At 41.8% G+C, this 23,134-nt stretch overlaps 1 protein-coding gene across 5 annotated transcripts; it reads right to left on the bottom strand.

Moving 5' to 3' along the window:
- Positions 1-4,876: 4,876 nt before the first annotated feature.
- On the bottom strand, positions 4,877-21,312 carry LOC108885452 (CMRF35-like molecule 3). Of its 5 annotated transcripts, none has more exons than XM_051070770.1 (7): positions 21,185-21,312; positions 20,367-20,693; positions 18,667-18,987; positions 17,574-17,669; positions 17,150-17,257; positions 5,956-6,026; positions 4,877-5,271 (listed from the first exon to the last, which is right to left on the bottom strand). In XM_051070770.1, the coding sequence occupies exons 1-7, from the start codon at positions 21,225-21,227 to the stop codon at positions 5,119-5,121; spliced, it is 1,119 nt and encodes a 372-aa protein (XP_050926727.1). In that variant the 5' UTR covers positions 21,228-21,312; the 3' UTR covers positions 4,877-5,118. The 5 variants fall into 5 exon arrangements, with proteins under 5 accessions (XP_050926727.1, XP_018535329.1, XP_018535327.1 ...); XM_018679811.2 differs by lacking the exons at positions 4,877-5,271; positions 5,956-6,026 and adding exons at positions 15,456-16,045; positions 16,965-17,035; XM_018679812.2 differs by lacking the exons at positions 4,877-5,271; positions 5,956-6,026; positions 17,574-17,669 and adding exons at positions 15,456-16,045; positions 16,965-17,035.
- Between the last annotated feature and the right edge of the window lie 1,822 nt (positions 21,313-23,134).

Here is a 23,134-nt window from a genome sequence, read left to right as displayed (position 1 = left end):
AAGGATGAGCTCGCCGCCCGGGACGAACCGCCGACGCTGGACGCTCTCGTATCCCTCGCGGTGCGCCTGGACAACCGCCTTCAGGAGAGGCGGTGGGAGAAGCACGCCACCTCCAGCAGCCGGCCGGCTCCACCGGCCCCCCCTCCTCAGCGTAAAGCAAAGAGAAAGTGATCAGTTAAGAAACTTTAGTCATTAAATCTAAGATTTGGGGTAAAATCTTTTCATTCATTGACTGTGTGAAGTCTATCATTCATGGACATCAGAATAGATGTGGTTTCTCCCTGTGATGCCAGGCCTCAACTGCAAACTGGCGGGGAGCGTGGATCATCCCCCGACCCCTGTGAGCCCATGCAGCTGGGCAGGGCGCGCCTCACCCCGGAGGAGAGAGAGTCACGGGTCAGGGAAGGTCGATGTATTTACTGTGGTGCCCCTGGTCATTTCATGTCTGCCTGCCCGGTCCGCCCAAAAGGGCCAGGCTCACCCCTAGTGCCGAGGTTAGTGGTGAGCAATACTATTAGCAAGAATAAATCCCGGTTGGTCCTGCCCCTCACTATTAACTTTGCCCAGTCTTCCTTATCTGTCTCTGCTCTTCTAGACTCCGGAGCTGATGGGAATTTTGTGGAGGCGGCCTGGTGCGCTAAGAATCGCATACCCCCAAACCCCTGGAAGTTCCCCTAGTCGTCACCGCACTTGATGGTCACCGCCTCGCCCACGTCACCCATTGCACTCCCCCTCTAGAAGTTATAGTTTCTGGCAATCACCACGAACACCTCCGTTTTTTTTATCCTCTCCACTTCCTCCACTTCGGTGATCCTGGGGTTCCCTTGGTTCCAGCTCCACAATCCCCACATAGACTGGCAGGGGGTCGGGTGCTGGGCTGGAGCGCCATGTGCCATGCTGTCTGTTTACAGTCGGCGCTTCCACCGGCACCTGGCGTGACCGCTCCGGTTCCGGATTCCCCCGACCTCAGCTCTGTGCCCCCCGAGTATCACTACCTCGCACCCGTCTTCTGCAAGCACCGCGCCACGTCACTCCCCCCTCACCGGCCGTACGATTGCTCCATTGACCTCCTCCCGGGCGCGTCATTCCCCTCCAGCAAGCTGTACAGCTTGTCGCGGCCCGAGAGGGAGTCAATGGAGCAGTATATCCGAGAGTCTCTCGCCGCGGGTCTCATCCGGCCCTCTTCTTCCCCTCTGGGGGCCGGGTTCTTCTTCGTGGGGAAGAAGGACGGCTCTCTTCGGCCATGCATAGACTACCGGGGTTTGAACCGCATCACCGTGCGCAATAAGTATCCGCTCCCCCTCCTGAATTCGGCCTTCGGCCTTTTACTAAACTAGACCTGCGCAACGCATACCATCTGGTCCGAATTCGGGAGGGGGACGAGTGGAAAACGGGGTTTAATACCCCCCTCGGTCACTTCGAGTACCTCGTGATGCCCTTCGGCTTAACCAACGCGCCCGCGGTGTTCCAGCACCTGATTAATGACGTCCTCCGGGACTTCCTCAATCACTTCGTCTTCCACTCCACCACCGTCAGCTTCCTGGGGTTCTGTGTGGGGCCAGGACAAATCCTGGCCGACCCCGAGATGGTTAAGGCGGTGGTAGCGTGGCCCCGCCCCTCCACCCGGCGCAAGCTCCAACAGTTCCTGGGCTTCGCTAACTTTTACCGGAGGTTTATCCGGAACTATAGCCAGCTCGCCTCCCCGCTCACCCAGCTCACCTCTCCTGCTAAGCCCTTTCACTGGACTCCCCCGGCCGAGGCGGCGTTCGTAAAACTAAAAACTCTATTTTCCACCGCCCCTATCCTGACCCAACCTGATCCCTCTAGACAGTTTATAGTAGAGGTAGACGCCTCAGACTCCGGGGTGGGGGCCGTCCTGTCCCAGCGAGCCGGGGAAGACGGCAAACTCCACCCCTGCGCCTTCTTCTCCCGCCGACTGTCCCCGGCAGAGCGGAACTATGATGTGGGGAACAGAGAGCTCTTGGCGGTGAAGCTGGCACTGGAGGAGTGGCGACACTGGCTGGAGGGGGCGGAACAGCCATTCGTAGTGTGGACAGACCACAAAAATCTCTCCTAAATCCAGTCCGCCAAGCGGCTCAACTCCCGCCAGGCACGCTGGCAGCTGTTTTTCACCCGTTTTAATTTCACATTGACTTTCAGACCAGGAACCCGCAACGCTAAGCCTGATGCGCTGTCCCGCCAGCACTCTCCCGACGAAGATACGCCCTCTCCAGCCACCATCGTGTCGCCCTTCCGGGTGCTCGGGGCCGTTACCTGGGAACTCCAGAACCAAATCCAGGAGGGACTTCGCACGGACCCTGACCCAGGTAACGGTCCCCCTAACCGTGCTTTTGTTCCCCAGGGAGCCCGTTCCGCCGTCCTCCAGTGGGCTCACTCCTCCCGCTGGTCCTGCCACCCCGGACTCTCCCCGACCCTGCATCTCCTTCGGCGGTTCTTCTGGTGGCCCACTATAGAAGAGGATGCTCAGCGTTTCGTGGCAGCTTGCTCGGTCTGTGTCCGGGGAAAGGCCTCACACCGCCCCCTGCCCGTGCCCTCCAGACCCTGGTCTCACATAGCCTTGGACTTTATTTCTGGTTTGCCCCGCTCCCATGGTAACACCATCATCGATCGCTTTTCTATCTGTTCATTTTGTCCCTCTCCCCAAGCTCCCCTCAGCCTCCGAGACAGCCCAACTCCTCGTCACCCACGTGTTTCGTCTCCATGGTATCCCCTTGGACATTGTCTCCGACCGCGGACCCCAGTTCACCTCCCGGGTCTGGAGGGCCTTCTGCCGGGCGCTGGGAGCCACAGTGAGCCTTTCCTCGGGCTACCATCCCCAGACCAACGGGCAGACCGAGCGGGCTAACCAACACCTCGAGTCCACGCTCAGGTGTGTCTGTGCAGCGGATCCCTCCTCCTGGTCGGAGCAGCTTCCCTGGGTTGAATACGCCCACAACACCCACACCTCTGCTGCCACCGGCCTCTCCCCCTTCGAAGCCTCACTAGGTTACCTGCCCCCACTGTTCCCGGCCCAGGAGGAGGAGATAGCGGTCCCGTCCGTTCAGCATCACCTCCGCCGCTGTCGCCGCACCTGGCGTCGGACTCGCCAGGCGCTCCTCCGGACCACCGAACAGAACCGTCGGACCGCTGATCGCCACCGGACCCTGGCTCCCCAGTACCAGGTTGGACAGTCAGTGTGGCTGTCCACCAGGAATCTTCCCCTGCAGGCCACCTCCAGGAAACTAGCTCCCCTTTCCGCATCCTGAAGGTGGTCAATCCGGTGGTCCTCAAGCTGGACCTTCCCCCCACCCCGTCTTCCATGTGTCCCAGCTCAAGCCCCACCTCGGCGATCCACTGCAACCTCCGGCCCCCGCTCCGCCCCCTCCGCAGATCATCGACGGAGCGCCGGCATATACTATCAACCGCCTCCTTGATGTCCGGCGGAGGGGACGGGGCTTCCAGTACCTGATGGACTGGGAGGGGTATGGGCCGGAGGAGCGCAGCTGGGTTCCCACCGGTGATATCCTGGATCCGGCATTAATAAGAGAGCTCCACGCCACACATCCGGACAAGCCCGCACCACGGGGTGTTGCCCAGCTGACATTGGCGAGTCGTTAGGGGGGGGTACTGTCATGATGCGGCAGCTGGGGCCGCATCGGGGTGGGTTCAGGGATTATTTTCTGTTTTGTGTTCTTTTCTCGTTTGCTGCAGGCTGGGAGGCGGAGCCGGAGGTTGAGTTCTCTGTGTAGCGACGACCAGGCACACCTGCGCAGCCTTCCACACCTGTCTCCACTTTCCCCTCATCACTCTCCCTATTTAACCTGCCCTCTGTTTTCCCTTCCTCGCCAGTTCTTCATAGCAGTGCACCCCTTATCCTGCCAGAAGTTCCAGGCCGTTTTACTCCTCCAGCTGCTCCCCCGTTCCTCGTCCCCAGTGTGTTTCCACACCGCTGTGCCTCCCTTGGGTCCCTGGCTGTTTCCTCGCCCTGTCTCTCCTGTGTGCTCTCCCTGTGCTCCAGGTCGCTCACGTGGTCTCTCCTGTGTCGTTCCTCCAGTTCCCCTGGTCCCTGCCTGGTCGTCCTGGCTCTCGAGCTCCAGCCCGTCCTCCCGGCCTCCCTCACCTGCCTTCTACCTGCACCATTCCCCGGACCCCGCTCTGGTCACGGACCCAGACCCTGCCAGACCCACCGCTCTTTTGGCGGCCTCTTTGTGTTCTACCCCAGCCCTTTCGGCCCTTTGCTTTCTGTGAACAATAAACGCCCTGGTGAATCCGCACCCTTGAGTCCTCCCTTTTTCAGCGCTAAGCGCTTCATAACAGTCATAACTGTTTGTGATAGATATTTTTAACTGCTCTTTATGCTGTTGAGTAATTTGATCCAGAGGTTCTCAACCTGAGGGTCAGGCTGCTCTTGAGGGTCTTCTGATTGGTCAATAGATGAGGGTAGTGAAAGAAGAAAGAGACAGCCTTCAGTAAGTAAAGGACTGAAGTTTGAAGATGAACTCACAACATTTCTTCTTAGACTAGAAGGTAAACAGTTATTAATAATTTACTATGAAGTGATGGCCAAACATTCACAAAGCTACTTTAACAATGCATTGTGTTTTGTAAACCTTATTGCAACATCATTTTGTAAATGTTAAATGTAATCTGAAAAGTAACTATATCTGTCAGATATAAGTGATGGAGTGTAAAGTACTACTACTATACAATGGAAACAAGTAACTCAAATGTGTACTTAACAATACTTGAGTAACTGTTCTTTTTTACTTTCCACAACTTAATTTCAGTCAAAGAAAATCTAGTACTGTCACTCACTGACAGGCCGGTGATGTTGTTTTTATGTTCCATTTGTATAGTGCAAAAAACAATGCTCATGTAGTGATTCAATCATGATTATAATTTGTAAAGACTGGATTTTCTTGGTTTTGTTTATTTATTCACTTTTACTAGAGGTACATGCAAATGTAGGTAACATATATTTGGAGCATTTAGCTAAAAAGTACTTAATATTTTCAGTTTATTAACAGATCAATTTGCAGTAAGCATCATTAAGAGTGTAAAGGTGAAAAGAAAAGTGTAAAACCATGAATCAGTGAAAACACAAGTACAAGTTTTCTCCTATTCGTTACAGTAGATGTCGTCTGTTATGTCGAAGTTTTGATAAACAGAGTCTTGTTGGTCTCCAACTGTATCATCATTCTGGTGACAGGCGCTCTGCTGTTTGGAGCTCACCTGCTTTGAGTGTGTTACAACTTCTTGATTTTCATATATCTAAAAAGAAGAATCAACAAAAAATGAACAGATGAGAGGGCGACTTCACTCACACAGTCATTAACACACATACTCCAGTTATCATTCACATATTTTGTAATAAATAGATCAGTAATTATTAAAAACTCTATTCTTCTTGCCAGAGAATCTAAAAATGGCCCAATAATCATTAATATAATATAATAATATAATCAATTATTCAGTTCATTCATTCAGTAATTTGTTGTAGAGCAACACATCTTGTCATCTGCAGGTCAGACTGCTGTGAAATTTGTTATAAATAATCATTAACCAAGGTAAATTACGTCTAATAATTTTGTGACCTTCCTAATTTCCTGTAGATATTCATAGCAACCAGAGTAACTGCCACATTTTTGTTGATCATTTGACCTTTAATCTAATGCCATCATCACAGTGAAATGTTCACTGGTCCCTGAGAAAATCCAAAGGTACACGGTTCATGAAATTCGCTGAGTACATTCATGGTTTCAAGAGGACAAACTCCTTCGGTTTTGAGCTTTTCCAGGCCACCCACACCCTAAAAACAAACTTGACATATTCAGCTCCACTAATAGTAAAATTATTAGTAGGTTGTTCTGTCCCACACATTTGTAATGTGGACTGTGAAGCACACTGGAGCTTCTTGTGTCCACTAACAAAGGATTTGGATGATTGTTTTCTTACATCTGCTCCACCCATCGCTTCCTCTGCATCTGCTGCCTTGGTCCTGTTTCTGTTCATGTTGACTCCACCTCCTGGAAACACACAGTCCAAGAAACTGTTGTTGTTTGCATGCATGTATATTTATGTGTGTTTGCTTGTGAGTGCATTGTTCAGTGCATGTATTTGTATATTAAACATACCTTGCTCTTTGTAACATTTGTATTTACAAAGTATAACCAGGGCAAATACGAGTACGGCCAGCAGCACAGCAGGCACAATGAAAACCACAGAGTGAAAGAGAGATGGATCTAAAAAAAACAAAAATAAAACAAAAGAAATGAATTAAAAAAAACACACAGAACAGAATATAATATAGACTTCCTGAAAACACATATTAGCAGCACAGTCCCCCTATATCTGTGATCACAATCTTAAGAGCACAACAGCAGAAGGAACACCAAACATGAGATTTGTGCTTTCACGTTCCCTTTTTAATTGTTTCAACACACACACACACACACACACACACACACACACACACACACACACACACACACACACACACACACACACACACACACACACACATACCTTTGATTTGTTTGCCAGAGACATGGGTTGATTGTGATCTGACAGTTTCCACGGTGCTGATCAGAAAGACTGTCAGATAAAAGGATTGAGAACAGACCATTTTATTTTTTGATTGATTTAGATTTTTTTGTGAGATGTTACATTGCAATGAAATTTGCATCCATGTAAAAAAAAAACAAAAAAAAAAACGCGCCTTTACTTTCCCTGATGGAAAGTAAAGGCAGTTTCGACATGTTTTAGTTTCAGGAATCCAGAAGGCAGGAAAAGGGATTAAATATATTATGTCATTGTGACCTGATACAGAGCTGAGCAAACAGAATCACCAGGACACTGAGTTTATACAATAAGGATCAAACCTGGATATAACTTAACAGCTACATTCATTTTCACTACTCATTACTCTCTTTTCATAATCGTACCTACTAACAGCTGAATCTTGGTGTAGTTTCCAGGACTCCACTGTGAGTCTGAACCACACCAGTATGTCCCAGCATCATCTGCTTTCAGCTCTGTGATCGTCACTGAGAAAGAGCTGGAAGAAACATCATCTTGCAGTGTGAACCTGAGGTCAGTCTGGCCTGAGGTTTGACTCGTCACCATGTCTGTACAGTTGTTGTGCTGGTCTCCCTTACAGAGGAACTTCCTGTTTGTCTCGTGTTGTGGTGGATAGGGACACTGCATAGTTAATGGACGTCCCATAGTGCCAGTTAGTATGTTTGATTTCACACAGCACCACTCTGTCACACAGAAGGAGGTTTGAGCTAATTTAGTTAAGGATTTTAATAACACAGTAACCTGTTCTCAGGTCAGATTAGAAAATATTATTGTCTCACTTTCCTTTAAATAAAGAGTCAAATCAAAGTTTTGTTGATCTCCACACACCTTTAGTTCTTTAGTAACTTTTTCTCAACACCTGTTAAAGGTAAATGGTTCACTGCAGTATTATGAGGTAGATCTATGACCTCTTACCTTTGACTTCCAGCTCAGCAGCAGAGAAAACATCCAGGCCAGTGTTTCTATGGACGCCACAAAGGTACGACCCAGAATCCTCTTGGGTCAAACTGGTAATATTCACTGTGAATTTCCTTGACTCCTTGTCATCAGTAAGTCTGAACTGTGCATTGTGTGTGTTGTCAGAGGTGATTAGTGCCTGCTGCAGACATGTGGAGGGCTGCTTTCCTCTGCAGATGTACTTCAGGTTGTTCTGGTCCTCAGACTCATATGAACAACTGATGGACACTGAACCTCCCTCATAACCTTGAATATTGGTGGAACGATCACAGCAGCTGTCTGTCAGTGAAATAAACAACATCAGACTGTTACAAGGACAGACAGATGTATCTTGATCTATATTTGAGTAACAGCAGCAATCGCAATATGAACATACTGGACTTTAGGTAAAATACAGGAGTATCATTGACTAAAGGTAGTAATAGAAAAATCGCTCTCAGTGTTACATTACTAATGGATAATTGGTACTTGGTACTGCATTTATGTGCATTTAAATGTTGATCTGGAGCTATTTTAAACCACTTTAAAAACTGTTCTGCAGTTTAACCTGGAACATTTAATCACATTTCAGAGGAAACTGAATGTAGTATTGCAGAAGTATACAGTTACAAAAAAGTGCTCAACTAAAGTACATGTACCTCAAAACTGTAAATGACTTACTTTCCACAATTGTGTATTGCTCAGTGGCTCCATTGCCATGATAAATTATAGGGACAAGCAGTTTCAATTATACAAAATGGTCTTGATAATTAAAATGAAATTATTTCAGTGCAAGTTCAAACAGAGTTTATTCATTTACCTGGCACTACTTCCAGTCTTACTTCAGTGTAGGTATCTTTTCCAGTCCTGGTCACCCCACACCAGTATTTCCCAGCATCCACAGAGCTCAGATCAGAGATGGTCGTTGTGAAGACTTGTTTCTCTTTGTCATCATAGATGGAGTATTTGTTCTTCTTTGCTTCTGTAGTCTTAACCAGAACATCACTGTCGCCACAGTCATCCCTGCACAGGTATTTCTCATAGGACTCATAACCTTCTCCATAGGAGCAGGAAACATTAACATCTCTCCCTTCATATCCAGACACATGGATCACTGCTGCTGTACTGGTCACACAGATCAGAGCAACTGTAAAGACAAGACAAGATGAAATAGAAAAAACACCAAACTGAAAACAGGTTTTCACTTGAAGTAACTTTGTAGTTATTTCAAGTTAAACCAAGTGTGCAGATAAGACAAGATGACAAAAATAGCTGAAAACAAAAAAGTTAAACTAAGTGCACAGATATGTGTGTTTAACACTGTTATGATGTCTTCATTCAAGATCATTTTCACTCTTAAAGTTTGATTTCCAAGACAAATTGACAGATGTACATTTGTTACTTGTGTACAGTATATGAGGCTTTATCTTAAGATCAAAGTGATCTTGGTAAATAAAATACTAATCACTTACTACAGAGGATGTTCAGCAGGTTTTGAAGGCTCTGCATCTTCATGTCACTGCAAAGAAACAGAAACTAAGCTGATGTGATCAGAAATAACTGATGCCACTGTGTGAATGTGTGAACTGACTCTTCACATAAACAGCACTGTGTAAAATGTTGAGAGATAAATATTACACTGAAAGTATGTGTCAAAAACCTTTTAAATGCTAAAATAGATCAAATTAAATCAAGCTTTTTATTTAAAATTAATATGAAAATATTCTTTAATGAATGCAGACCAACAACATTTTGGACATATTTACATTTAATCATTTAATAATGTGCAATGCAATCTGTAATCTCACATAGATAATATGATGACTCTTCTCTCTGCAGGATCATACAGAAAGTGTCTCATATTGAATTCAATGTGACATTAAAACATTACCAACAGAGGGTTCAATGTGACACACTAACCAGAGTTCTGTGTGTCTGTTTTGTAGAAAGTGGGCTTAATCAGAAGAGCAAGTTCAGAAAACTAAATGAAAATCCTTTGAAATGTGTGTGTGTGTATTTGAACTTTTATCTCTGTGAAGACGAGTGTGAGTTTTAAAACTTTTGGGTAAAAGGACATTTAGGCTGGTCCTCACAACTTTAGATGGCTGTTTGAGGTTTGATATTGCCTTTGGGTTTCAGGTTAGGATAATGTGTAGGATGTGTAGGTGCATGCATGTTTGACTCTCTGGAATATATTGTTATGCTCTAAAGTAAATAAACAGCACTTACTTATTTCCAGCAGCTGAAGATGTATTCTGATCCTTTACTTGACTGAAACCAGTACAACAGTCTAAATGTCTTTACAAGCTCAAAATTGTACTTAAGTAAATTTTCAGAGCTACTGCTCGTCTTGCCAGTCTTACTCTGATCAAGAAAAGACTGGTGATCAGTCTCATGCCACTGTGAGGCAGGAAATGTGAAGTTAAACTCTGTTCCTGTTCATCGTAGTTAACACAAACAAGCTCTGACTTCAAAATATTTAAAAACCCACCTTTTGAAGTCACTTTGGACTAAAACCTTTGGTAAATTGCACACTGTATATTTAATTAATGCTGATTTTGATGTTTACATTGTATATTTTGATTTAATACTGTTCTTATTTATATATTGCATATTTAGTATCTGGTTCTGCAGGTCTGTAATTCTGCAGTTGTGGTTTTAATTTATAATTCTATTTTATCCCCATTTTGCTGTAACATGCCGATTTCCCTCATGTGATCAATTAATCTAATTCTAAAAGTAAAAATATGACTTCAGCTAAATGGCCTCTGTATCTGATACATCATTAAATAAACACATAAACATTATCACTTAACAGCAACATTTTACTGGTGTAGCTGTTCAAGGTGGAGCTAGTTTTAACTACTACTGATGGGTAAATTAGTCCAATGGCTCTCAACCTAGGGGTCAGGCTGCTCCCTTACAGCCTTTTCATTTATTTATTTTATTCATTTAATTATTTTAAAATAATAATGATAATAATACTTGAATTGATGAATTTATTCAACAATGACAATGCTTTATAAATACTTGATTTTCTTAGTTTCTATTATTTATTCACTCTTACCAGAGGTACATATACACATGTAGGTATCTTATATTTGGGGTATTCAGCTAAAACTAACATTCTCAGTTTCTTACAAGGAGTGCAGGTGTGTTAAACTGTTTGTTATATAAACAGTAAGCATCATAATGAATGTAAATGTGAAAGCAAAAGTATAAAATCAAAGTTAAAACAATGAAAACTTAAATAGTGCATATGTCTGATGGTAATTATAAAACAAGTCTAGATGGATACACAGAGACCAGCAAAGTTTTCAGTCAGTGGTGGTTTGTGACTATGTGTTGGTTAGCTGTTAATGTTAAAGAAAACACAAACATTTCGTTACAAATGTGACAAAACAATGCAAGATTGTTTCTTATCTCCTTTACTGTAAAACTGATTCCGGTGGATGTCTTCTGTTGGTACCAAGTTTTGATACACAGAGTCTTGTTGGTCTCCACCTGTATCATCATTCTGGTGACAGGTGCTCTGTTGTCTGGAGCTCCTCTTCTTTAGGCACGCTTCCACCATTTCATGAATCTAAATAAGGATCAATAAAAAACAGAGATGAGTGGGTGACTTCACTCACACAGTCATTAATACATGTTGTAGAGACACCAGTTGACATATTTTACAAAAAACAGTAAGTAATTACCATAAACTAAAAATCATCACTCGATTATTCAATTCATTTGTTCAGTAACTTGTTCCAGAGTAACACATTCCTGATCATTTTGGTGACACCACTGTCAAGTAACAAGACAGAGAGTCTACAGCTGTGCCAGCACCTCTGTGAGGTTGTACATCGGCAACAAGGTATCTTTTAGCTGATTAATAACATTTGCATGCTAAAATACTCACAGTGACAATGCTTACATATATTTACCACATTTGCCATTAGTTTAGCCTGTTAGCCTGCTAAGATTTGTTAATCATCACTAAACACAAAATACACGTGAGGCTGGTGGGAATGTTGTTAGTTTTACAGGTATTTGGTCATAAACCAAAACAGTGGAGAAAGTGACATTTTGATGGTAGCACATCAGAATACACCATTTTTAGGCTATACATGTCAGTACATAATGTCAAGGCAATCTATCTCATAGATGTCGAGATATTTCAGTGTGGATTTTCATTTACTTCCCTGAGTACGTTCAAGGTTCCAAGAGGATAAACCCCTACGGTTTTGAGCTTTTCTCAACCACCTCCATCAAGCCCTTTATGTCTAAATTGTATACAAAAACATCTAATAAGCAGGCTGCAGTTTAATATGCTGAGTATATTCATGGTTTCAAGGCTATAAACCTTTTTGATTTTGATGATCCCTCAACCTTTACAGTAGTGCCACCCTGAAAGCAAACTTGCATCTGCTGCCTTGGTCTTGTTTTTGTTCATGATGACTCCACCTCCTGGAAACACACAGTCCAAGAAACTGTTACACAGTTTGCTTGTATGTATATGTATGTGTGTGTTTGCTTGTGAGTTCATGGTTCAGTGCATGTATTTGTATGTTAAACATACTGTACCTTGCACTTTATAACACTTGTATTTATGAACTATAACCAGGGCAAATATGAATATGAGCAGCAGCACAGCAGGCACAATGAAAACCACAGAGTGAAAGAGAGACGGATCTAAAAATAAAATACAGACATCTGAAATCAGTGTTGTGTCTGTAATACAGATCTTTAGAGCACAACAGCTGGGAAAACAGCAAACATCAGAACTGTGGCCTTTCAGCATTTGATGCTTTCATGTTCCCTTTTTATTAATAGTAAGGAAGTTGTTGTTAACACTGCATAGACAATGCTAGCAGTAAACGCTGTTTACTTACCAACAGCTTCAGCCACTGTTGTGTTAACAAGAGGTTAGAATAGCTTCTTCATCCTCTCATGTTGGACTGAGGGCAGACCGAACACTACAGTGACTCATTATTGCAAAATGATATTATCAGACAGGGCATGTAAACATCAGCAGGAGAAAAGAACTGATAGAAACAAAAAGTTAGTCACATTGGTGTTGTTTACCTCCACTGGAGACAGATGTGGTTAGAAAAGGAATAAAGTACATGCAGACACAGGAATGTTCTGGATTTTTATCCAGCGCCATCAGCTGATCAAAATAGAATATAAAGGAAGTTTTGAGATGTTTTAGTTTCAGGAAACCAGAAGGCCTGAGGTTTGACTCGTCACCATGTCTGTACAGTTGTTGCGCTGGTCTCCCTTACAGAGGAACTTCCTGTTTGTCTCGTGTTGTGGTGGATAGGGACACTGCATAGTTAATGGACGTCCCATAGTGCCAGTCAGTCTGTTGGATTTCACACAGCACCACTCTGTCACACAGAAGGAGGTTTGAGCTAATTTAGTTAAGAGTCAGATTAGAAAATATAATTGTCTCACTTTCCTTTAAGTAATTACTATATTTTGAGAAAGAGTCAAATCAGAGTTATGTTGATCTCCACACACCTTTAGTAAATGGTTCACTGCAGTATTATGAGGTAGATCTATGACCTCTTACCTTTGACTTCCAGCTCAGCAGCAGAGAAAACATCCAGGCCAGTGTTTCTATGGATGTTTCTATGGAAGCATCATAATGAGTGTAGAAGTGAAAGCAAAATTTATTCTTTATTCTTATTCTTTAATCTATAGGTCAGACTGCTATGAAATTAGATGTAAGAAATCATTATCCAAGGAAAAAGTTCATAATAATGGTGGTGACCTTCCTGACATTTTATATCAGGAAACAAGGACAAGAGTCTACAGCCATGCCAGCACCTCTGTGAGACACAAAGGTTCATTTAGCTGATTACTAACATTAGTATGCTAAAAATGCTCACAGTGACAATGCTAACATACTGAAGTTTACCATGTTTGCCATCTTAGTTTAGCCTGTTAGCCTGCTAATATTTGATAATTATCACTAAACACAAAAAACATGTGAGGAATGTTGTTAGTTTTCCAGGTATTCAGTCATAAATCAAAACACTGGACAAATTGACATTTTGACCTGATGGTGGCACTAAATAAAGAGTCAGGATTTCACTGAACTTATTATAATTCATCCTCTTTTAGGCTATAAATATCAGTACAAAATTTCACAGCAATCCATCTGATAGTTATTGAACATTGTAAAGAATCCAACAACTATTGTCTGCCTCTGACTTTGACTGTCACGAGGTCAGCTCCTTGACCTGTCTGTCAGTGTCTGTCTGTTTGTCTCTCTGTGTTGCCTGCCCCTCCCCCTTGCTCTCTGTCTCTCCTGCTGGATCTGCCACTCCACACCTGCTGTGCCTCTACAATCAAGCTCACCTGTTTCCTATCAGCCCATCACCCAGGATGTACTTAATCCCTGCTCCTGCCTTCAGTCCCTGCCGGATCGTCACTCCTGTTCATGGTTTGTCTAGAGAGAAGTTCGGCTCTTCTAGTTTTACACCAGTTACTGCTGTAGTACTAGTCTGCTCTTTTCTTATCCTGTGTTCTCTGTTCTGTTTTTGCCCGCCTGCCTGCCCACCTGCCATTCCCTCCAGTCTGCCTGCCACTCATATTTTCCAAATAAACGTTGTTTGTCTTAAAGTCTGTGTTCTGCTATTGGGGTTCCAAGCCTAGTCGTGACATTGACATAACCTTCATGCCTTGATTTTATCCTTCCTCAACTTCTGTAATGCTCTGTTCACTTGCCTTAGTCAAGCCACACTGGAACATCTTCAGCTTGTACAAAATGCAGCATCTAGGCTATCGTCTAGGACTGGCCATTGATCACATATCACTCCTGCCCTATGCAGAACTCTGCCTACATTTCCAAGCTACCAAGCCCTTATACCACTGAGTGATCTCTTAGGTCATCTGATCAAAACCTGTTGGCCAAATGCACTTTTGCTGTCCTGCCACACAGACTTTTGAACGATCTTGCCCTTCCCATGAGCTCAGCAGAGTCTGTCGACTGTTTCAAAAAACACTTAAACAGGCTTACTTCAGTGTAGATATCCTTTCAGAATCAGAATCAGAATTAGACTTTATTGCCAAGTAAGTTTCCAGTCCTGGTCACCCCACACCAGTATTTCCCAGCATCCACAGAGCTCAGATCAGAGATGGTCGTTATGAAGAAAATCAAATAGAACAAAATAGCTTAAAACAGGTTTTCACTTGATGTAACCTGTAGTCATTTAAAGTTAAACCAAGTGCGCAGATATGTGTGTGTAACACAGAGCACATCTGTTGTGATGTGATGTGTGACAAATTGGCAAATGTACATTTGTTGTGTGCACTATATGATGTTTTTTCTTTATTTTACATCGTAAACTGATCATGATAATTTGCACATTATGCCACGTTTGCTTTCCCTCTTCAGTTAGTTGTGATGGTTGAGGTCAACAAGTGTCCTCAGAGAGCTGGAAGTACAAGTCTGTGTGTGTGTGTGTGTGTGTGTGTGTGTGTGTGTGGTTTCTCTTTCTTTCAATATCTCTGGAATATATTGTTATGCTCTAATGTAAATAGACAATAGACTCCTACTTATTTTTAGTAGTTGAAGAAGTAATCTGATCTTGAGTGAGACCAGTCCAACCTGTCTAAATGTCTTTACAAGCACTGCATTCAAAATACAACTTTAGTAAATTTACAGAACTATTACTGCGACTGTTCACCGCCTTATCTATCTATCTATCTATCTATCTATCTATCTATCTATCTATCTATCTATCTTATGAATCAATGTAAGTGTTTTATCCACACAAGTAAAAGTACTAATTCTGCTAAATGGCCTCTGTAACTGATATTTAATGTGATATTATCAGTTAACAGCAGCATTTTATTGGAGGAGAAATGTCCCTTTGATGCAACTGCTAAGATCTCACATCTAAAACATGACAAGGGGTCAACTAGATTCTGCTTATCTGAGTAAATATATTTTGTTGCTTTGCACCACTTTATTTCAATCCATGAAAAATCTGGATTATACTTGGATTACTATGCTTTGTAAAGACTGGATTTTCTTGGTTTCCTTTATTCACTCTTACCAGAGGTACATATACACATGTAGGTATCTTATATTTGGGGTATTTAGCTAAAACTAACATTCTCAGTTTCTTACAAGGAGTGCAGGTGTGTTAAACTGTTTGTTATATTAACAGTAAGCATCATAAAAAGTGTACAGGTGAAAGCAAACGTATAAAATAAAAGTTAAATAAATGAAAATGCAAGTACTGAATAAGTCAGATGGTAATTATAAAATGAGACAGGCTGTTGGACAGATTTTTAAGAAATACAAACAGGATAACTTTGCTATAAATGTGAGTAAAAAATACAAGATTCTCTCTTATCTCTTTTCTCCTTTACTGTAAAATTCGTTACAGTAGATGTCATCTGTTATGTTGAAGTTTTGATAAATAGAATCTTGTTGGTCTCCACCTGTATCAACATACTGGTGGCTGGTGCTCTGCTTTTTGGAGCTCCCCTTCATTGAGCCTGCCACAACTTCTTGATTTTCATAAATCTGAAAAAGAATCAACAAAAAATAAACAGATGAGAAGGCGACTTCATTATTAAAAACTGGTATTCTTCTTGCCAGAGAGTCTAAAAATTGTCCAATAATCACTTAATTATTCAGGCCATTCCTTCAGTAACTTTCATTTGGCGACACCACTGTCAAGTAACAAGACCAAGAGTCTACAGCTGTCCCAGCACCTCTGTGAGGCTGTACATCGGCACAAAGGTGCTTTTAGCTGATTACTGACAAAAGTATGTTAAAATGCTCACAGTGACAATGCTAACATACTGAAGTGTAGCAGGTATAATGTTTAGCATAATTTCTCATACTCTTATCAAGGCAACCCATCTAGTAGTTACTGAAATATTTCAGTGTGGACTTAAGTTGTGGACCGACCAAGACTTCCATCCATGGAGCCTTGCTGCTAGCATGGCTTCAAATGTTTCCAAGTAAAACACGCCACAACATCAACCATGAAATTTCCTGTAGATATTCATGGAAACCAGAAAACAATCATGTTTTGTTCCTCCTGACCTTTCATCTGATGCCATCATCAGGTTTAACTTTACAAATTTTGCCTTAGAAAAATCTAAATCTAAAGAGTAGATGAAATTCACTGAGCTCATTTGTGGTTTCAAGAAGATAAACCCCTTCAGCTTTGAGCTTTTCTCAGCCACCTCCACCAAGCCCATTATGTCTAACTTGTACACGTGGAGTACAGTTAAATATGCTGAGCACGTTCATGGTGTTAAGGATATAAACCCTTTTGATTTTGATGATCCCTCAGCCTTTCCAGTAGTGCCACCCTGAAAACATACTGATACACTAATAGTAAAATCATCAGTAGGTTGTTCTGTCCCACACATTTGTAATGTGGACTGTAACACTGTACACTAACAAAGGCTTTGGACTATCACTTTCTTACATCTGCTCCACCCATCGCTTCCTCTGCATCTGCTGCCTTAGTCTCGTTTCTGTTCATGTTGACTCCACCTCCTGGAAACACACAGTCCAAGAAACTGTTACACATTTGTTTGCATGCATGTATATGTATGTGTGGTTTGCTTGTGAGTGCATTGTTCAGTGCATGTATTTGTATATTAAACATACCTTGCTCTTTGTAACATTTGTATTTACAAACTATAACCAGGGCAAATATGAGTATGGGCAGCAGCACAGCAGGCACAATGAAAACCACAGAGTGAAAGAGAGATGGATCTAAAAATACACACACACACAGAGAGAACAGAATGAAATAGAGACTTCCTGAAAACACACATTAGCTGCACAATCCACCCGTATTTGTTATCACAATCTCAAGAGCAAAACAGCAGATGTTACACTAAAAATCAGATCTGTGGCCTCAGAGCATTTGGTGCTTTCATGTTCCCTTTTTAATGATAAACAGTGTGTATTTCAACATAACTGTTGAAATACACTGTGTGTGTGTACACACACACACACACACACACACACACACACACAAACACACACACACACACACACACACACACACACACACACAAACACATACCTTTGAGAGGTTTGCTAGGGATATGGGTTGATATGGGTTGTTGTGATCTGACAGTTTCCACAATGGTGGTAGAGATTACAGTGCTGGTCGGAAACACTGTCAGGAAAAAAACTATTCTGGTGACATCAGTCAGTTGATTGGTCAACCACTTTAGTCCAGGCTAAAATATCTCAACAACCATTGGATGGCCTGCCATGAAAGTTCATGCAGACAGACAGACAGATCGCCAAAGGATGAATCTTGATCTAGTGCCATGAGCAGATCAAAAATGACACTTAAGCACCGAAATATCTTAATATGTATATAAAAACACTGTGCACCATTTCCCTGATGGAAAGTAAAGGCAGTTTCGACATGTTTTAGTTTCAGGAATCCAGAAGGCAGGAAAAGGGATTAAATATATTATGTCATCGTGACCTGATACAGAGCTGAGCTAACAGAATCACCAGGACACTGAGTTTATACAATAAGGATCAAACCTGGATATAACTTAACAGCTACATTCATTTTCACTACTCATTACTCTCTTTTCATAATCGTACCTACTAACAGCTGAATCTTGGTGTAGTTTCCAGGACTCCACTGTGAGTCTGAACCACACCAGTATGTCCCAGCATCATCTGCTTTCAGCTCTGTGATCGTCACTGAGAAAGAGCTGGAAGAAACATCATCTTGCAGTGATGAACCTGAGGTCAGTCTGGCCTGAGGTTTGACTCGTCACCATGTCTGTACAGTTGCTGCGCTGGTCTCCCTTACAGAGGAACTTCCTGTTTGTCTCGTGTTGTGGTGGATAGGGACACTGCATAGTTAATGGACGTCCCATAGTGCCAGTCAGTATGTTTGATTTCACACAGCACCACTCTGTCACACAGAAGGAGGTTTGAGCTAATTTAGTTAAGGATTTTAATAACACAGTAACCTGTTCTCAGGTCAGATTAGAAAATATTATTGTCTCACTTTCCTTTAAATAAAGAGTCAAATCAAAGTTTTGTTGATCTCCACACACCTTTAGTTCTTTAGTAACTTTTTCTCAACATCTGTTAAAGGTAAATGGTTCACTGCAGTATTATGAGGTAGATCTATGACCTCTTACCTTTGACTTCCAGCTCAGCAGCAGAGAAAACATCCAGGCCAGTGTTTCTATGGACGCCACAAAGGTACGACCCAGAATCCTCTTGGGTCAAACTGGTAATATTCACTGTGAATTTCCTTGACTCCTTGTCATCAGTAAGTCTGAACCGTCCTTTTCGTTTGTTGTCAGAGGTGATTAGTGCCTGCTGCAGACATGTGGAGGGCTGCTTTCCTCTGCAGATGTACTTCAGGTTGTTCTGGTCCTCAGACTCATATGAACAACTGATGGACACTGAACCTCCCTCATAACTTTGAATGTTGGTGGAACGATCACAGCAGCTGTCTGTCAGTGAAATAAACAACATCAGACTGTTACAAGGACAGACAGATGTATCTTGATCTATATTTGAGTAACAGCAGCAATCACAATATGAACATACTGGACTTTCAGATTTTTGAGAAACTAAACATAGTAAAAAACATAGTAAAAGCATCAGAGGTTAAATGCTCATTGTATACCAACAGAATGACCCCTCCCATTGTTGCATTACTAATGGATTATTGTTACTTGTGTATTTATATGCATTTAAATTTTAATCTGGAGCTATTTTAATCTTTTATCTTGGTCTTACTCCATCCTCATTATTTGACTAAATACATCAGTGTCTCTGAGAAAGCTCTGTGTATATGTTTCCATTGGGCCAAATAGTCAGTCACTTTGGTTGTATATCTTAATCATTGTTACGCTGACAACACTAGCAACCTAGACACTCCACAGTAAGCCACAACAAAGGAAAGGACTTGGTGACTCTCAACTCTATTCAAGCTAAATTCTGACAAAATAGAATGTCTCATCATCGGTTCCTAAAATACTTCAAGTGGCATTTTTCAGCGTATTGGCCCCTGTGTAAAATCTAAGACAATGAATATTACCATTATATTTGACCCCAAATTTAAAATCAAACACCATGTCAGTAAATTGGTGTTTTTCTCTGAGCAAACAAAAATCACTGTATGGAACATCTTCAGCTTGTACAAAATGCAGCATCTAGGCTATCGTCTAGGACTGGCCATTGATCACATATCACTCCTGCCCTATGCAGAACTCTGCCTACATTTCCAAGCTACCAAGCCCTTATACCACTGAGTGATCTCTTAGGTCATCTGATCAAAACCTGTTGGCCAAATGCACTTTTGCTGTCCTGCCACACAGACTTTTGAACGATCTTGCCCTTCCCATGAGCTCAGCAGAGTCTGTCGACTGTTTCAAAATTTCTGTAACATTTGATAACTTCAAGGATGAGCTCTGGGGCTGGCTGTTACAATACTGACCTCCAGTGTGCGCACAGAAGGACAGAGCAGAGTGTGCTCTCCTTGGTGCGGGACTCCACTGTGGTGACTGGTTGCTGTATACTTTCTGTGTCCATGTGTGTGTTAAATCTTTGTGCATTTTTGAATGTGATGTTGAAGCAAAGCACATTTTAATTTGTGATAAATAAATATAATAATAATAATAATAAAATATAATAAATATACTATATAGATAAAGTTTCACTTGCTTTTAATCAACTGTGAATGACTTAAACTGTTTTTGCTCTATGGCCCCATTGCCATGATAAATCATGGGGACAAGCAGTAGCAATTTAAAAAATGGTCCTGATAACTATGATGAGATAACCTTTAGTTTTTTGTTGAAATTCCACACAGAGTTTATTTATTTACCTGGCACTACTTCCAGTCTTACTTCAGTGTAGATATCCTTTCCAGTCCTGGTCACCCCACACCAGTATTTCCCAGCATCCACAGAGCTCAGATCAGAGATGGTCGTTGTGAAGACTCTTCTCTTTTTGTCATCATAGATGGAGTATTTGTTCTTCTTTGCTTCTGTAGTCGTAATCAGAACATCACTGTCGCCACAGTCATTCCTGCACAGGTATTTCTCATAGGACTCATAACCTTCTCCATAGGAGCAGGAAACATTAACATCTCTCCCTTCATATCCAGACACATGGATCACTGCTGCTGTACTGGCCACACAGATCAGAGCAACTGTAACAACATGAAACAGGAAAAAGCCAAAACTTGGAAACATTTTGATGACTTGTCATGTTTTTATGTTTATGGTTTATGCAGCGTCTTATTAGTAAGTACAGTATACAGCGTGTGAATTGTGAATCTGTTGCAAAATCAATTTTTAATCTTATACTGTAAATATAAATTCAATTTCTGTTGCAGGTATATTATGAAATTACCAAGACTAGCAGTATTACTAACAAGTAGCATACACCAGTATTCTGCTATAGGGTACCTATATTTTCATCCATCCATCCATTATCTATACCGCTTATCCGTTCAGGGTCGCGGGGGGGCTAGAGCCTATCCCAGCTGACATTGGGCAAGAGGTGGTGTACACCCTGAACAGATCGCCTGTCCATCGCAGGGCCAACAGACAAACAACCAATCGCATTCACATTCACACCTATGGGCAATTTAGAGTTTAAAAACGGATAATATTGAATAATTTAATCTAAAGAGCTTACTGCAGGTTATGAACAGCAGGTTTTGACGTCTCCACATCTCCATGTTTCTTCGAAGAAATAGAAACCATTGAAGACGTGTGTCAACTTTGGAAAATGGCACGCCCACAATATATGTCAGCACTCCATGAAAATGCTTCATTCTCTCACTTCTGCATCTAGAATAGCCATTTCTCATCTGTTCTAAGAACAGATATATTTCCTGTTTTGTGAAATCACGCTGACTTATTTGTTTTTATAGTTGCTGATCTTATCTTGTAAAGGAAGGAAAGTATTAGATTTGGCTACTGCCATTAAAAATGACTGGGGTGGTGTGAAGAAAACAAACTCATCTTTATTTGAGCATATGGCAGGCTCTGAAGTACTAACATTTTTTTTATTTTTAGTTTAGTCATGTGTTCACATTTCCACCACTAAGGGGCACTCTGGCATAATGCGTTTACGAGAAAGTACATGGTACATGACTGCAGCCCGACAGTAAATATATTGTATGCTTGTGTGTGTGTGTGTGTGTGTGTATATATATATATATATGTGTGTGTGTGTGTATATATATATATATATATATATATATACACATACACATACATACATATACATGTACATATATGTGTGTGTGTGTGTTTAAACACAAACTATGAAATTATTCATAAAACATTATTTCAATGACACAATTAAAAAAAACACTGGTTAAAAAGTGACAATTTTATATTTCTACTTCATAGAATTCTTAAAGGGCGGCACGGTGGTGTAGTGGTTAGCACCGTCGCCTCACAGCGAGAAGGTTCTGGGTTCAAGCTTTTCTGTGTGGAGTTTGTATGTTCTCCCTGTGCCTGTGTGGGTTCTGTCCAGGTACTCCAGCTTCCTCCCACAGTCCGCAAACCCTAAATTGCCTGTAGGTGTGAATGGTTGTTTGTCTATGTATGTTGGCCCTGCGATGAACTGGTGATCCATACAGAGTGTATCCAGTCTCTCGCCCAGTGTCAGCTGGGATAGGCTCCATGGATGGATGGATATTTCTTAAAGTAAAGAAGAGATTTTTGTTGCCTCATTTACTAATGTAAATGACATTTTTGAAATTTTCTTTTCATCTAAACTCTCCTTAAACCTTTCAGCCCAAGGCCACAAATGCATCCACAAATCCATTTACTAGCCACTCGAAGCTTCGAAAGTGGACATTTTGAAAATGTTTTTGGGATTGCTTGAAAATTTAGAAATATTTAAAGTACAGTAACATTCAATATATAGAACTTTTGCTATATTATTGCTGATAATGACCGCTGACTACAGAGCAATAACTCAAATGGTTTGTGAAATGTGTGAGCTTAAGATTAAACTGCCAGCAACTCTGGACCATAGCCTCATAATCAACACATAACACAAGAATTGACTGAGTGCAACAATAAACATTTACTCAGAGTAAATTTTACTCAGGTTTTATAAAGTCAGACCAGGTCACTTTACGTGACTTTGTGGAGGAACATGAATAGTTTCTTAAACCATCATAACCTGAAAATTGTCATCATCAGCTAATTAGTGAACTCTGTAGAAATGACCAAAATTTTGTTCGCAAGTCACTTGCCATGATAACACATAAGGAAAGATGACAACTAACTGTGATAGCATTTTGCTGTAGGGACCAGGATTTTTGATATGACAGTAAGATAGTCTAATTGATTCATGTGAGAGCTTCACTTAAACAGTGGACAAGCACCAGTAGATTCTGGTTAAGTGACTTTTCAGTCACTATACATACACAAAAAGTAATGTAATCTGCCTTTGCTGCAATTAAAAATTCTCATATGTTAAATAAAAATTTGAAATGACTTATACTGCTATTAGTTGTATTGCTATGTTAGCAGTTAATACTTTAATTATCACTACTATCATTACTACTGCTGTATTACTGGCATCACCTTACATTTTATTGAAATATGCATTTCACTGAGTACA

The sequence above is a fragment of the Lates calcarifer genome, linkage group LG5 (assembly GCF_001640805.2).
Source record: "Lates calcarifer isolate ASB-BC8 linkage group LG5, TLL_Latcal_v3, whole genome shotgun sequence".
NCBI lineage: Eukaryota > Metazoa > Chordata > Actinopteri > Centropomidae > Lates > Lates calcarifer.
This window is presented reverse-complemented; position numbering and strand designations above follow the sequence as displayed.